Raw genomic sequence first — 16,014 nt, 5'->3', positions numbered from 1 at the left:
GGCCCTCTGCCCAAGTTAAATCACGCAATCGCTTATTTCTGTTTTCCGACTCGACTCGACGATTTGTGCAACACACGAAATTCGCGTTTCGCACATCACCGAATTCGCGTTACGCACATATCGCGACTGTTTATGTGTCTCGCTCGGGATCGACGCGCGTTGTGACACTGCGCAGGCGCACCACGCCGCCGGTGCTCGCCTGCACCACGTGCCAAGACCACGCTCAGGCTAATCGATCGCATATCGATTTTCGACCGCGACGTCGGGCGCCTCATCGAGCGAGCCATCGAACACACCGGCCTGTTTCGTCAGGCATGACGAGGCGGGCGGGATGTTTGAGATCGCAAACGTAGCATCGCGACAAAGTCGCGTTCGGCTGCATGTCAGCACATGCACGCTTGCAATAAATTTAGTTCTCATGCCGTATAAGGTGAAAGTGACTAATGTTCGCGTAAAATCGTCGCATGAAAATTGTCAGGAAAATATTCGGTTTAGCATGGATCTTTCGAGATTAGCTTTCCAGAAACGTTAACATTGTCATCAATAACAAAGTCAAATAACAACGCTAGAACAAAGGAACGATCCATGCTATACACAAAGCACTCGAAAACAGGTGACGACCCCGTCGGGTCGCCACGCGAAATCGGTGACGTCAGCTCCATGACGCAGGCCTCCGACGGCCAATCACCCTCCCGAAATTCTGGGAAATCTGCAGGGAGGGAGTTTCGCCTCGGAGGTGTTAAAAGGACCGTCGCCGCGCCGCGGAAACGATTTCGCTTGCAGATCATAGAAAACCCGCTTTCGTCCTCCGCTTTGCACACCGCTGTTCCGCGTTTCGAACGTTTTCGCCGCATCGCTAGCCGTAGCTTCTGTGCGCGCTCCACGGCTTCCTTTGAAAAAGGGAAAGAACTGTATAGACCTGTACATATTAGACATTATTAAACATATTTGTTTATTTTGCAATTCGATACTTGTGCCTTGTTTTTGTGGTCGTCTCGTTACCTCGCGCTATCTCGCGCAACCGCGCGCTCTCGAACATATAATATATTAGACCTTAGCAGATTTATTTTTATTTAAGAGTTTATTATTTTTAATCGCTTATACAATTATCTGCTCTGGATTTCGGCATCGTAATTAATAAGTGCAATGTCAACTTTTTCTCCTTATTATCAGAAAAATGTTATTTTTAGCATTTTAAACGCTGTTTTCCAAAAAATGTGAAGTATCAATTAAGATTAAAGCTGAATAAGATGTATATTATCATACGCAAACGTATTTCTAATACACATTATAAACTTCAAAAGATATATTTCTATTACATAAGTGTAACTATCATTATGCTTACATTAAATAAATTAATATTAAAATAAAAATTTAATACAGAAATAATATTTTGTGATAGTAAAAAAAAAAAACAATAATATGTAGTTATAAATTTGTACGCAAATTTCTGCGAATTAGTAAAAAAAAATAATAAACATATTTTTCGGTTTCATCTACCGCTAATGAACCGCTCGTCGGATGGAATAACAACTTCTTAGGAGAAATAAGGATGACAGTGTCTATATCAAATTGTTTTCAAAAATTTATGCTATGCAATCCTTACATCCTTGTAAATTTTGTTTTCGGTGATCTCACCGGAAATCTTTAATTGCGAGCGCATAAGATGTTCTTCAATTCAGGTAATTATCACAGATATAATCGCCATAACGTAAAATCTGTTTTTACGAGCAAAGTTATTATTCCAATAAATTATTCAGATACATTCTTTACATATTGTTACGCCCGTGCTGTCCTCGTGTCGCGCGTATATGCGAGTCGCCCGTTATTTAATGTCGCGTCGCGAACCGTCCTTAGCGACGGATGCTTGTTTACTAATATTGATTGCGTGATGCTCAATTAACTATTGATTTTCCTGTTATACCTGATGTTCAGATTTACTCTGGGACGCGTCTCGTTCGGACGTGTCGTCCCGAGCTCCTCTATTATACCGAGAGTCGTAATAAAGAGCTACTGATTTTCTAAACGAGTCATCTTATTTGTGCGAGAGTGTCGTGACACGCGCCGCGAGAGTGAAAGTGAGTAATTGTGTGGCGAACGCTCGTCGGCGCGTAACAATATTAACACTCTTGCCTGCTCCATGCGTATTTGATAAGCGATAAAAATAATTATTTTTAAATTATGATTGCCATGCAATTATTTGCTGTATTAGATATGCAAAACTATTTCAAGATGGCATACGTATTATAGTATCAGAGTGCAGAGTCATAGCAAATACATAGTATCAGAGTGAATGTTAAAATAAAATATTGCTGTGATTACACATTGTGAACATCAACGCATGATTATTTATCATTTCGATACATATGAAGAAACATTACATACAAATGAAACATTACTCAAATATGTTTAAATAACTTTATCTTGTAGGAGAGACATGTTAATTTATAATTTCGTACCGCCGGCCGACGCGACGCGCCGACTATAGATGAATCATGATTCTATAAAATCGCCGACGTAAGTGACATATCCCTTGCCGGCCTTGCCCAAAGCTCTTTGTAATAATATTACAATGAAAAATACTATATAGAATTTGCATACTTGGCTCGCCCTTAGGAAAATTTACTTAAAGTTTTTTGAAGTTACTTAAAGTATTTTAAAGTATTATAAAGTATACTAGCCGTAATAATCGTATACTAATAGTATAATAGTAGACTAATACTGACAGCCGAGCGTAAAGTTTTCTTTAAGTTATTCACCTCAATAAAAACTTTATAAGCAAGTCGCAAATATACTTTAAATTTACTTTTAACAAACGTAATACTTATAAATATACTTTAAGTTTACTTTTTATAAAGGTAATACTTAAAGCTGATTTTAACTTATGCGCGTGTTGTTTCAACAGTATACTAAAAAGACAAGTTTCCTTTTTCAGTTAGGGATGCCATAAGAAAGGTTTTCTTATTTTTGTCTAATGAGGCCCTTGTAAGGATTTGATAAGAATGTTTTAACTTTATAAATATACTCTTTTCATAAATATATTTACGAACACAAAATTTCATAATGAGCCGGTACTGGTTTCTGACATTTACCCGACATTAAGAAATATTATATCATATATCCAATTCAAAATTTTATTACTCTTTTTAAACTGAATTTGTTTCTTAAGATGATTTTTGGAAAATTATATATTTGCGCTGGTTATGACATATGTAGACTATATATAACACTTACATCAAATTAAGAAGTAGTCTACCACGTAAGGCAGTTGGCTCACGATCCCGAGTTCGAATCCCACCAAGATAAGTGTGTTTTTCAAATACGAGAAAATATTTATAATCATGACGCCAAGTTATAAAAAAGTAATAAAATTTCGAAATAAATAATTTTTTTTTTATTCCGGGTGAATATCGGAAATCAGTGTCCTCTAGTATTAAGAGGACTGCAATTTTAAGTCTATAGTGTCTCATGGTTAGAGGATATTCCTCTAGATTTTAAAATATCTTCTTGAGACTGTATTTCAGGGGAAAATCCTCTAAAATCAAGCGGGAGCCACTAAATGGCAGAATATTTTTTTTGGGTGAATGGATCGATATCGAAGACCCGATCTTGAAAATTATCGCGTGCGTTATAAACTTTGAAAATTGCAAAGGTAACGATTAAGTTACAGTTATGTTAATTGATCCCTAAAAACTGAAACATCATACTTTCTCTTGATCGCACAGCTATATAGCCTTCATAAATTTTTATAGATTCTTATATTTATAAATTTTCTTATTCGTAAAATGCTGAATCCATAATTTTATTTTCGGATCAGACTTAGGTGTAACTTATAGATTCTTATATTTATAAATTTTCTTATTCGTAAAATGCTGAATCCATAATTTTATTTTTGGATCAGACTTAGGTGTAACTTTCTGTTTCCGGCAGACAGAAAGTTTTGTTTTTATTACACAACTGATGTGAGTAAAAAATCGCATAAACCCGTTTTATCTCTTTCATGAATATGCATGTTCAGAAAAACAAAATCATTGCGAAGCGTTCGGTTTCATGACCTCCTCCAAGATGAATTTCCGGACATTCGTCGGATTGTCGTAGGTTTCACAAGCGGCGGAAAAAGAAAGCTAGAAAGAGAGATAAAAAGAAAGAGGGTGGGAGAGAGGGGAGAGAGAGAGAGAGAGAGAGAGAGGGAGGGAGAGAGAGAGAGAGAGAGAGAGAGAGAGAGAGAGAGAGAGAGAGAGAGAGAGAGAGAGAGAGGAGAGAGAAGAGAGAGAGAGAGAGAGAGAGAGAGATAGAGATAGAGAGAGAGAGAGAGAGAGAGAGAGAGAGAGGAGAGAGAGAGAGAGAGAGAGAGAGAGAGAGAGAGAGAGAGAGAGAGAGAATCAGAATCAGAATCAGAATCATCATTTATTAGACGCTCTGGGACTACGTCCCCTAAAGCGTCGAAACTTTACAAAGAGTGTCAAATAAAATAAACATTCGTGCATTCATATATAACAAAAAAATAAAAAAAAAAAGTAACTACAATGGAAGATACAAGAGTAAAGTAAGTAAAGAAAATACAGATACTAATAGCTAAAAAATGATTTACAAGAGCCGTAGGGCAAAAAAATAGTTTACACAATAATCTCAAGATACGCTTAGGTCTACCGACAGAAATCTCATGCGCTTAAAGATGAGAACAGAAATTTATATAATTTCGCCTTAAAAGAGCCGATACACGTCGTGTTGCGAATGTCGGAAGGGAGAGAATTCCACAGCTCGGCAGCAGAGAAACAAAAAGATTGCTTAAAGAATTCAGTACGGCAGAGCGGAAGGTTAAGGATATCGGTTGGAGATCTAGTATTCCGCTGCGAGAGAGAGAGAGAGAGAGAGAGAGAGAGAGAGAGAGAGAGAGAGAGAGAGAGAGAGAGAGAGAGAGAGAGAGAGGAGAGGAGAGAGAGAGAGAGAGAGAGAGAGAGAGAGAGAGAGAGAGAGGGAGAGAGAGAGAGAGAGAGAGAGAGAGAGAGAGAGAGAGAGAGAGAGAGAGAGAGAGAGACTGCGACAGCGCTGCCGGCTAATCACCTCCAATATTGTGACGCGGATTAGCGTCACGGCGCGCCGGGATTCGCATCGTATTTGCATAATTTTGGTTGCATCTTGCGCCTCGTAATCTGTCGACCAACGGTGACGTCACCGAAATCACCTGACTACGCGTAAAATGCGCGTAGTAATATATGCTCCCTCTCGTAAGTATACGCGCACTTTCATTTCGTTGCACATCACCATGTTTCTGATTCACTCTCTCGGCGAGAGGTTCTTGTCGAGTAGCGCAGCTCTACTGCAATTTACATAAATTTTATTGAATATAAAGTATCGGAACGCATAGAATAAATACGCTACCAGTAGCGCCGTGATATCGCAGCATTAAAAAAAAAGAAAAAAAAGAAATGCATAATCTCCGGATTGTGCGATGGGAATCGCTCGGAATCGCGCTTGAGGAATCGATCGAAGATTTACTTTCCACTCCTATATCTGTAATGGTATTGTGCCGCTCTCCTATGAAGATTCGTAAAATCATCGCGAGAGTATAGCGTCGAATTGGGTTGAGCCGAGAGAGTGTCTGTCGAGACGACCGACCGAGCCGAGCATCACCGTGGAGAGAAAGGCCCGAAAGCGCGCGGGGCCCGTGTAGGACCCGGTGCGGCTCACGCGCTCCTTCTCGCCGGTTTTCTTGTAGGCCAGTTATTAAAGACAATCAATTCACTTTAATTACAAAAGTTTTCAAATTTTGATGTAATATTGGGTGAGTTGAAATAACAATAAATCTTATTTTGCAACCATCCCCGGGGTCCGGAACATGCTAAACATTGCAAAAAACGTTAATTTATTATAACTTTGCGAAAAAAATTGCAAAAGTCCTGCAAACTTAAAGCAATGTCTATTGTAATATTTTCCGCAATGTATTAGATTTGCAACCTATTTCGAGGCGCGCAACATTGAAATTTTTTATAAAATAACGTATTTAGTCAAATAAGTTGTAATAATTTGCGTAACTAGTAGAGGGTTGCAAATTTATATTTGGATAAGGGAAGACATTTGAAGCACTCCGTAAAATTTGCAAAACTTTTGCAATTTTTTCACGCTTGTAAAAAGTGCAAAATAATAATTGTTGCTAATTTTTCACTGTTGCGGACCTTGTCCGAGGTTACAAACTTAACAGCTTGTGACGAAAAATAATCTCAACGTTTGCAACCAATTTGCAAAACTTTTGCAATTTTTTTGACAAAATTACGACCAAATAAACAATTGTTCCATCATTAATTAAAAAAATATATATTGCGTGCAACATAGAAGGTTGCAAATTGGCACAACTGTTCGGGGCAATTGTAAAAGTTATTCTATCGATTTGCAGCACTTTTGCAATTTTTTTCGCAAAGTTATAATAAATTAACATTTGTTTGCAATATATTTAACATGTTCCGGACCTCGGGAATGGTTGCAAAATGAGATTTATTGTTATTTCAACTCACCCAATATTCCATCAAAATTTGAAAACTTTTGTAATTAAAGTTAATTTTTCGAATTTTAGTGTCTTTACTGACTGGCCTATTGGTGCCCCAACGAGTGCCGTCGCTGTCGGCTCGGCTCGCTCAACTGGTTTTTTAAACGCAGCTAACGACGATGCTTATACACCGCTCCTATCCGTCTCGTTCCCTCCGCAGCGCGTCCGCCTCGCCGTTCCTGTTTCCTCCGTGTCTTCTCTCGTTTCTTTTTTACTGTTCTTTATGGTGGAGGCAAATTAGGTTTTTATCTCGGAACCGGTTAAAACTACTCGGATTTGAACGTTTTTTTTTTTAAATGTAGGTAATTAAAAACATTACAATGTTTATGGGTTAAAAATTGACGCTAATTGTTTATTTAATAAATTTTTATTTAATAATTATTTAATAAATTAAAGCGTCAATTTTTAACCCATAAACATTGTAGTGTTTTTAATTACCTACATTTAAAAAAAGAACGTTTAAATCCGAGTAGTTTTAACCAGTTCCGAGATAACGCACTTTTTTGGTCTAATTTGCCTCCACTATTATAATCGCCAGTCGCCAGTACTCCGGGGGACCGGGCCCCGAAATCCCCGGCTCTTCTCTATCTTTCTCTCCTTCTTTCGCCCCGTAGTCCAGTCGGCACGTCGTTAAAAATGACAAATAAATCGACTAATTAGGAGAGAGAAAGAGAGAGAGAGAGAGAGTACACACGTAGGCGGGGGAAGGGCTACGGCCTCTTCCCCGCAAGCAGGGGGGGGGGTGAGAGTGAACCTCGGTTCGCGTAAAAAGTTAAAAACCCGTTTTTTCTTCTTTCGTCGCTTCGTATGAAAAGTTGCATTGTGTAAAAGTATTTAATATCTGTAACAGAAATAATTTGTTATAGTAGAGAATAGTTAGGATATTGAAAAGTGGCACCTCATGACACCTCGTTTCGCGTGGAAAGTGTATGCGTGGAGGCAGTAGGTTCCGCCCCCCTGGGGGGCTCCACATAGGAATCATTTTGCCTTTGATTAATTTTATTCATTTTTGGGTCTATTCTTTACTATTGTCAGTCTATAACTTGTTTAAATCAAAATAACCAATGTTTCTCTTAATTAAATGTATAAAAATTATTATTTTCTCAAATTATATCTTTCTTCTGTTTTAGGAAATAATATTACTAAATCTGTACTGAAGAATCTTGACGAACAGCTCATTACAGATTTAATACCTCTCATTGGTGATAATCCTATCGCATATAGAAGAATGTAAAAATAGTCAGTATTTTACGTTTTTTGATAAATATTGGACAACAATTAAAAACAAAAGAGAAAATAGAATTTTGCTTTCTTTAGTTCTATATTTTCGTGATGTAGAAATAAATAATCCTTTAGGATCACGAGAATGTATTCATAAAATTGGTGTAGTTTATGCTTCTATTCTTGGATTACCTTATAAATTTTTAAGTATAATAAAAAACATTTTTTTACTTTAAATTCAAAATTATCAGAACCATAAATTTTTAGGTAATAAAAGAATTTTTCAACATTTTGTAAATTAAATTATAGACTTGCAAGAAAATGGAATAATTATTTCCATAAATAACCAACAACATAAAGTATTTTTTGTTCTCGCTTTCATCGTTGGAGATAATTTAAGTTTAAATACTATTTTTTAGGACATTCGCGAAGTTTTAAAGCAAACTATTGTTGTAGAATTTGCGAAGATATTTCTAATTTAAAAAAGCAGTCTGTTGAAAATGTTGGTAAGCTAAAAACAGAAAAAAATTATTTGTTTTATTTACATGACCAATCTTTTGGTATTCAAGAAGAATGTATATTTAATTTAATACTAAATTTTCATGTCATTAATAATATTTCAGTTGATCCAATGCACGATATTCTCAAGGGCATATGCAGATATGACATAGCGAACATTTTACATAATTTTGTATATGAAGAATATTTTTTCACATTAGAAATTTTGAATAACAGAATATTGTTTTTTGATATAACGTATCTTCTAATAAAAATATTTCTCCTGTCACGCGGATCTATAAAAAAAGGAATAATTATATTATCAGCATCAGAAATGAAATTCTTAATTGAAAATCTAAATTTCATAATTGGTGATTAAATTCCACAAAATAATTGCAGGTGAAGATTATATCTTATTTTGTCTGAAATGCTTCATATTGTAACCTTATCAGCTGTTACTCTTGAGAATATTGAAAGATTTGACTCTTTGGGGCATCCGAATATATAAAGCTAAATTTAAAATTATTTAGAACGCCACTGAAAATTAAACACCACCATTTAGTACATTATTCTAGACTTATGAAAAAATTTGGACCTTTAATATGTCTTCAATTCGATATGAAGCTAAACATAAACAACTAAAAGAAAACAGCAAAGTGATTACAAGTCGAAAAAATGCATGTTATACTTTATCTCTGAAGCATCAATTACAGCTATGTTATACATTTATACGTAATAAAGAATTTTCAAAAAGAATATTACATGGAACTCACATTTCAAAAATCGAAATGATAAACACTTATGAAAATTTTAAGCACTTATCAAATGATATTGGTAATTATGATATCATAGAATGGGTTAAAATTAATGGTATAGATTATCGAAAGAATGATGTATATACTAAATGTTGGTAAAAATAATTTGATATTATTTGGAAAAATTGAACATGTTATAATTATTCTAATATTTTATTTATATATAAAAAGATAAAATCTTTAAATTATAGTACACATTTTCACGCATACGAGATTGAAGAGAAAGAGGAATATGATCTGATAATTATAGAAAACCTTACAGATTACAAAGTCTACAACTTGCATGTGTCATCAAACAACAAAAGATACATCTCTTTTTCTTCAAATAAGTAAAAATTATTATTTGCGAAATTTATGTTGTTTTTATGTAAATCATTTTAAATCTTAGATATGCTATTATATGAACAATTTTTTATGTCAAAACTTATCGCTGTGTGAAATGTATACCTAATATATGTATATGATTTCAGATATAAATTTATAATATAATAATTAATAAAAAATTTTCCACACAAATTTCATGATTTATCAATTAAACAATGCGTAAAATGCGTGAAAAATCGTCACCGCGTTTTGACCAAGGATTCTGGTTGATGTAATTCTAAAAGTGATGTAATTTTAGATGCTTTGATATAAGCATGTTAAACCAGTGTCGAAAAAGTGAAAGGGATTACGTATCTAATATAACAGTAAAATTTTCACATTTGGACTTTGCGTCGCAATATCTCCGCTCGTAGGGCACGTAGCGGAAAAATAAAAACATTTTTCTTTATATATCGACCCCAAGCTATCGATCAAGCCTACTTAGAACTTGATCCGTTCACTCGTTATATGAGATCTCAACATCTCGAGTATTCGGAACTCGTCCGGTTGCGTAAAAGAGTCACGGTCGGTCTCGCTCCGCGTACTTGGCGCGAGACACTACCGTGATAATTAAGCGCGAGAGACACTCCTTGATAATTAAATTTTATTGCGAAAAATATTACCTCAGCTAGATTTCGAACCTTGAATCTTCTTCATTCCGTAAATTCCGTACGTATTCGATCACTGAGGCATGTGCTTTCAAGTCTGACAAATTTAGTCGGCGCGCAGTCAAGATTGGAAGATACGTAAAATAGTAATAAAAATAAAACTTTCGCGCATCAATTGGGGACTGCGACGAAAACAAGGTTGTTAAGAACAAAGAAGAAGAGGCAGAAGCATGGCACGACAAGTATAATTAAATATTAAAACCTGTAACAATTAAAAATAAATGTGCACACTAAATTATTAAAAAAATTAATGCATCTCACAAATTATTTAAAAAATAAATATGTATAATAAGTAATTTGATAATATTTATACGAATATTTATATACTCATTGGCTTCGCCAGACGAATTCACATTGCAGTCATAACACGTATGTACACTGACCAGCAGGAATGCCTGGACATTTCGATATGTATATGACATATATGTACACTGTTGAAGGTTAGAGGATGAAATTTAAGAGCCGTAACGTTGTGCTAATTTGTACATTTATGACAGTTAATCGAGGAATAAATCAATACTTGCTGTTTAATCACTGGCGGACGAAATTAATTTTCTAGATGAAATTTAAACCAATACCATGAGTTAAATTTATTTTGTTATTTTTAACTACCATGTGCGTCAAAATTTATTAGTTTGAAAGAAAATAGGATTATTTTAACTCCATTAATTTAGGCAAATTAACATTGTTTTAGTTAAATTAACTACATATTGAGTAGGAGCAGTGGCGAGGATTAGTTAAAAATTACTCAAAATTGAGTTGAATTTAACCCTATGAAGTTAACAGTGTATATGTATATATGTATATGTTTATGTATATGTATACGTATATGTATATGTAAATTTTATGGCCGGTTCAAGGTCCTAGCTTAGCATGCTGGTATGCGAGAAGAACAGAAAACAAAACTCGCATCAAAGATTGTGCTGACTGACCCGAAACGTCGCAATTCAATGCAACTTTAATTAATTCCAGTGCGCGCGAGGCGATGAAGTATATTCATCCATGACATTTCGCTTCTGAATTAATTAAGTGTTTGCGCATCTGTCGATCGACTGTCTTCTACTTTTGTTCTCACTGTTTTAAATATTTTGTAACAAACTGAATAAGTGTGCAAAAGTGAAATTTTGAGGTATATTAAACAGAAAAAACCGTATACGTAACTACGTTCGTATCGACAGCAGCTTTTCATGAATATAGTAGTTACGTATACGGCTTTCTCGGCCTTGCTTTATTTACGTCTATAACTACGACAGACGTAAGAGCCTATACTTTTCATTCTCTGTCATCAGCCTTTGTCACCGCCAGGTGAACGATCCAAACGCTCGGGCAGAGAAAAACACCGAGACGATATACATAGAAAATAGCTAATAAATTATAATGCATTAAAAAATACTCTATTCCTTTTATCTTGCACACTTTTTTAAATTTCAAATTTAACCTTTTTATTAACAGGCCTGTCTAACTGCTCGAAGCGAAGGAGCCACTGCTCCCACTCTTACCACTTCAGACTTCCCCCACCATCCAGTAGTATCAGTAGTGGGGTAGCGGTTTCTCGCAGCATGAGTAGAAGTAGAATAGCTATATTCGATGGCTTTATGCGTAACTAAGAATACGCATACAGAGCACAAGTGCGTGTCATATTCTTATTTACGCATAAAGCAATATAACTGAGTATGGTATTGATGGTGATATCTCGGTATATATATGCGACTTTTTCAGAATATAATATATAATATAAATTAAATAAAAGTAGGCTTTCCTGTGTGAATAAATCAATAAGTAAAGGAAATAAGGAGGCAATAGGAACCAAGCGCGGTAATTAATGCGCAATTAAATTATCGTAACAATAAATATATTATAATAAAAACGGACGTTTCGACACTTTTTTGTGTCATCTTCAGCGTAAAAAAATACATGATGTTCCCGAAGATAATACATAAAATTCGACGAAGTTGATCTACATAAGTCAATCAGGCGCAGTCTAAATTCACGACGATAATACATAAAAATGAATCAAATCGGAGCAAGTAACGCGTAAATCAAAAGTGTAAATAGAAAATAAAAACTATGAGCCAAATAGGTGCAGTCAACGAGTAAAACAAAAAGTGTAAGTTAAAAATAAATTCCACAATAAACTGTAAGTCAAGCGCAGTCAACGGATAAAACAAAAAGTGTAAAATAGAAATCATACAGAAGTTCGGTAGACTGTAAATATATGCCGGTATGCACGTGCTCCATGTCAATCGCATCTTAAACACAGTCGTTCAATAATCTCGCAGACGTTAAACTTCCAGGTTGGAAGACAAGGTAGAAAGGAAAGATCGATTGTCCTTACAAAACCAAAAGCGGAGTCATAACGTGTTAAAACCGCGATTTATCAGTGTTAAATATAATTTTCTTACTTACGGAGCAATTACCGGTGTGTCAAAGCGTTAAAACGAGCTTATCACTCTGACGTGTCGTATAATATAATAATATATAATATAGTATATAATAATTACAATAATTTATAATGCCATTTTGTATGCTGACATGATATACTTTGTCTAATGCGAAATTTGTGGATGTACTGCTCGATCAACAAATGTTGAAATGTCAACACAGATTTCAGATGTTGCAATCCGCATTGCATGTGACAATGCAGCATCAGTCATCGAAGCACGACTTTTACTTTTTATTTGCTTCATTACTGAAAAGAGTAACAGTTTGGCGCGATAATGGTACTTGTTCGAATAATTGTATTGCACGTGTATTATCGAAAGCTCTAGCCATTTCAATTGCACACTTTTTAATAAACTCTCCATCTGAAAAGCACTTTTTCGCTCGTGCAATTTCTAAAGAAATGGCATAAGACGCTGCAAGACATTGTTGTTGCAAGGTTTTATTTGAAAGTAGATTCTTTTCAACATTTTCTGGCAAATGTTGTTGCATTTTGAGACTTTTCAAAATATGTTTTCTAATGTCTCCACGATAATGCCCGTAATCTTTTTCATGACTTGTGCTATAATGGCGAGAAATATTAAAAGATTTCATAGAGGAAATTACAGTGTTACATAGTAAACACTGTGGTTTATTTTCCGCATAAAAAAAAAAAAAAAAAATCAATTTCCCAGCTCTGTTGAAATTGACGATTGGACGTATCTTTGCGTTGTCTTTTCGACATCGTTAGTAGAGTTTATAGTTATAAAAGTAGATAATAATAGTAGGAATATAAATATTATTCAAAAATGATCTTTCGCCAAATGTTGGTGAAATTGGTGAAATAATACCAAGTTATATATTGATCGGCCTGACTGGCAATAATTGATTAATGTTGAACGATGTTTCAACCTCTAATTTGAGTCCAAGTTACATTTAATGCTGGAACAACATAAATTGCCGGTAACAAATATAAAAAAGAAACAATAATGCAAATTACATATTCAACTTACATGGGCCATTATGCGTCAAAAGTTATAAATTACTAGTCATCGTTAAAACTTGTGTAACGGGGCGATAGAACAAAGGAATGTAAACTTAGTGCGGTATGACCGTCACGTATAACGCCCGACGAACGACTGATAAATGTGTCATGTCATAAATAATTACAACATAAATAAAATTGCATAGAATGTAAAGTTTACATACACAGTTACTGACGACCGAGTGCTAAGTTTTACATTCCTTTGTTCTATCGCCCCGTTACACAAGTTTTAACGATGACTAGTAATTTATAACTTTTGACGCTTAATGATCCATGTAAGTTGAATATGTAATTTGTATTATTGTTTCTATTTTATATTTGTTACCGGCAATTTATTTTGTTCCAGCATTAAATGTAATTTGATAAGGAGACCCAAATTAGAGATCAAAACGTCGTTTAACATTAATCAATTATTGCTAGTCAGGCCGATCAATAAATAACTTATTGAAATATTATTCAGTTTTAATAATATGGTTTAAACCTTTAAGTTGTACTGTGCATACACGTCGTAACGTGGGAACAGTAAGCTCATAAGCAAGCTAAGATGCTAGATGCTATATCCGCTAGGATTAGAAATACGTGTCAAATATGGGAAGAGTCGGGAAACCAACTGGAAGAGTGGGGGGAGTCGAGCTCGAGCTCCGTGGTAGGGGAAAGAGCCACGAGTGGCCCGCGGGCCGCAGGTTAGACAGGCCTATAGAAAGTCAACTTAGTAGCACCAAGGTCGGTAAATGGCGTCGCTACCGACGCGAGTAGCACTACTTCTTATTGAATACTTGGCCTTCGCCACACTTAGTAAACGCCCAATGTATGATGCAATTAGGCCTCGCTCCAATGTTGTCTCTTACTATGGATGGATTCGGGAAGCGCGCTATTAGGATATTCTATCCTTGTTTTATGCATCTGATGAGCGATAAAGATACTACAACAGCGCGTTCCCCGAATAGCGCGCCACTCTATAAAAACTCGGAGACTTGGAAGGCATTCTCAGTTGTCATTCAAGAATGCCAGACTAGAGTCAAGCTCAACAGGGTCTTCTTAATCCAGTGGGAATCTCGTTAATTCTGCAAGGATCAGTTCAAGCGCGGGTAGGCGAGACCGGACGAGTAAGTAATAAAGAAAAGTACCCGATTATGAGATAGGCTCCTAATATGCGACAGCGAGGTTTCTGCTAAACTAATAAGCCCTATCTGTTGGTTCCACCATGAACTTATTGCCTTTGGGGTAAAACCTATTTAGTGAAAAATTCATTGTTTGATCGTGCGTGTAGTCGTTGCAGAGAAAGAAATTGTGAAATTGGATGTTGTCAAGTGTCATGGATATGAGTCTTTAAACCTTGTTTATTATATAATTAATAAATATTTGGCAATAAATTCTGCATGCAGCGATAGAGTAAGGTCGTATTAATAGGAAAATACGGGATATGTTGAGTTGCTCAATTGTAGAGATTAGATTTGGTGATCGCGAAACCGCAAGGCGTGGTGCTCGTAACATGAGATACTCAGAGTACTCTTGAGTTGCTGGAGTATGAAAGTTATTGTATAATAATAAAAGAAGAGAAAATACTATATTAACGTTAAGGGAAGGTTTATACGAATTTATAAGACTGTGCTGACCTTTATTTGAGAGGGATGGGTAGAGGGGGAAGATTAGGTACAATATTGAGTATAAGTGGGTTTACAATTGTTGCAAATATGCTTTTCCATTACATTTGTCTTTCAAAAACTTTAAATAAAGTTTTTTAATTGCAATATCATATATTTTGCACTTTATTAGCGATTTCCCGGGGTCTCTCATATTAGGAGCACACTTTTGCGATTTTGCCGAAAACTCATTTTTCACATTTTTCTAATTTTCAGCAAAATTAATATTTAAATTAAATTTTACATTTCAGCATCTTAAAGCTTATTAAATTCCCTTCAAAATGACCTACTATATTTTTCAATTCTGCCCATAGACTTCCGGCAATCACACAAAATAGATATGGTATCTCATAATCGGGTACTTTCCTCTATCATTTATATATTAAACAATATAAGAATGACTTTGCAAATATCTTTAATACATTTTCGATACATATAATTTTCTATTTTTTAATAAACAAAAATACTTATAAATTACAATATTTTGGTTAATTTTAATTTTATTAAAACTAAATTTTTATTTTTATTTTTATTAAGATACAATACATATATTAATAGTTTTAAATGGTTACAAAAATTTTTTTTTGTTATGATATAATATGAGTTTAATTTAGATAGTATGCAAAAGAGAGTACATGAACAAGTAGATAAAAAAGTGTAAGCAAATAAATATATGTTCCTTTGTACTTTAGAAACAAACGTGTGCGATCTCTTAGATTTTTTCGGACTCTCCTCCCTATATGCTATTTACCACATTATCATATTAACATGCTCTATGTCATGTATATTATCGGTGACT

At 34.9% G+C, this 16,014-nt stretch overlaps 1 protein-coding gene across 3 annotated transcripts in view; it reads left to right on the top strand.

The window, feature by feature from the left end:
- The first annotated feature begins 1,771 nt into the window (after positions 1-1,771).
- LOC139821499 (probable cytochrome P450 6a23) overlaps positions 1,772-16,014 on the top strand; it is a 51,010-nt gene continuing 36,767 nt past the window's right edge. Inside the window, exon 1 of one of the 3 annotated variants that reach the window (XM_071792553.1) lies at positions 1,772-2,517. In XM_071792553.1, coding sequence (XP_071648654.1) covers positions 2,489-2,517 — 29 coding nt within the window. In that variant the 5' untranslated portion in view covers positions 1,772-2,488. Of the gene's footprint in view, positions 2,518-14,536; positions 14,679-16,014 lie in introns of those variants that run through there. The other 2 variants (XM_071792554.1, XM_071792557.1) reach the window with 2 other exon arrangements.

This window comes from Temnothorax longispinosus, chromosome 11, assembly GCF_030848805.1.
Source record: "Temnothorax longispinosus isolate EJ_2023e chromosome 11, Tlon_JGU_v1, whole genome shotgun sequence".
NCBI lineage: Eukaryota > Metazoa > Arthropoda > Insecta > Hymenoptera > Formicidae > Temnothorax > Temnothorax longispinosus.
Note: the sequence above shows the minus strand (reverse complement) of the source record. Positions and strands in the feature narration are given on the sequence as shown.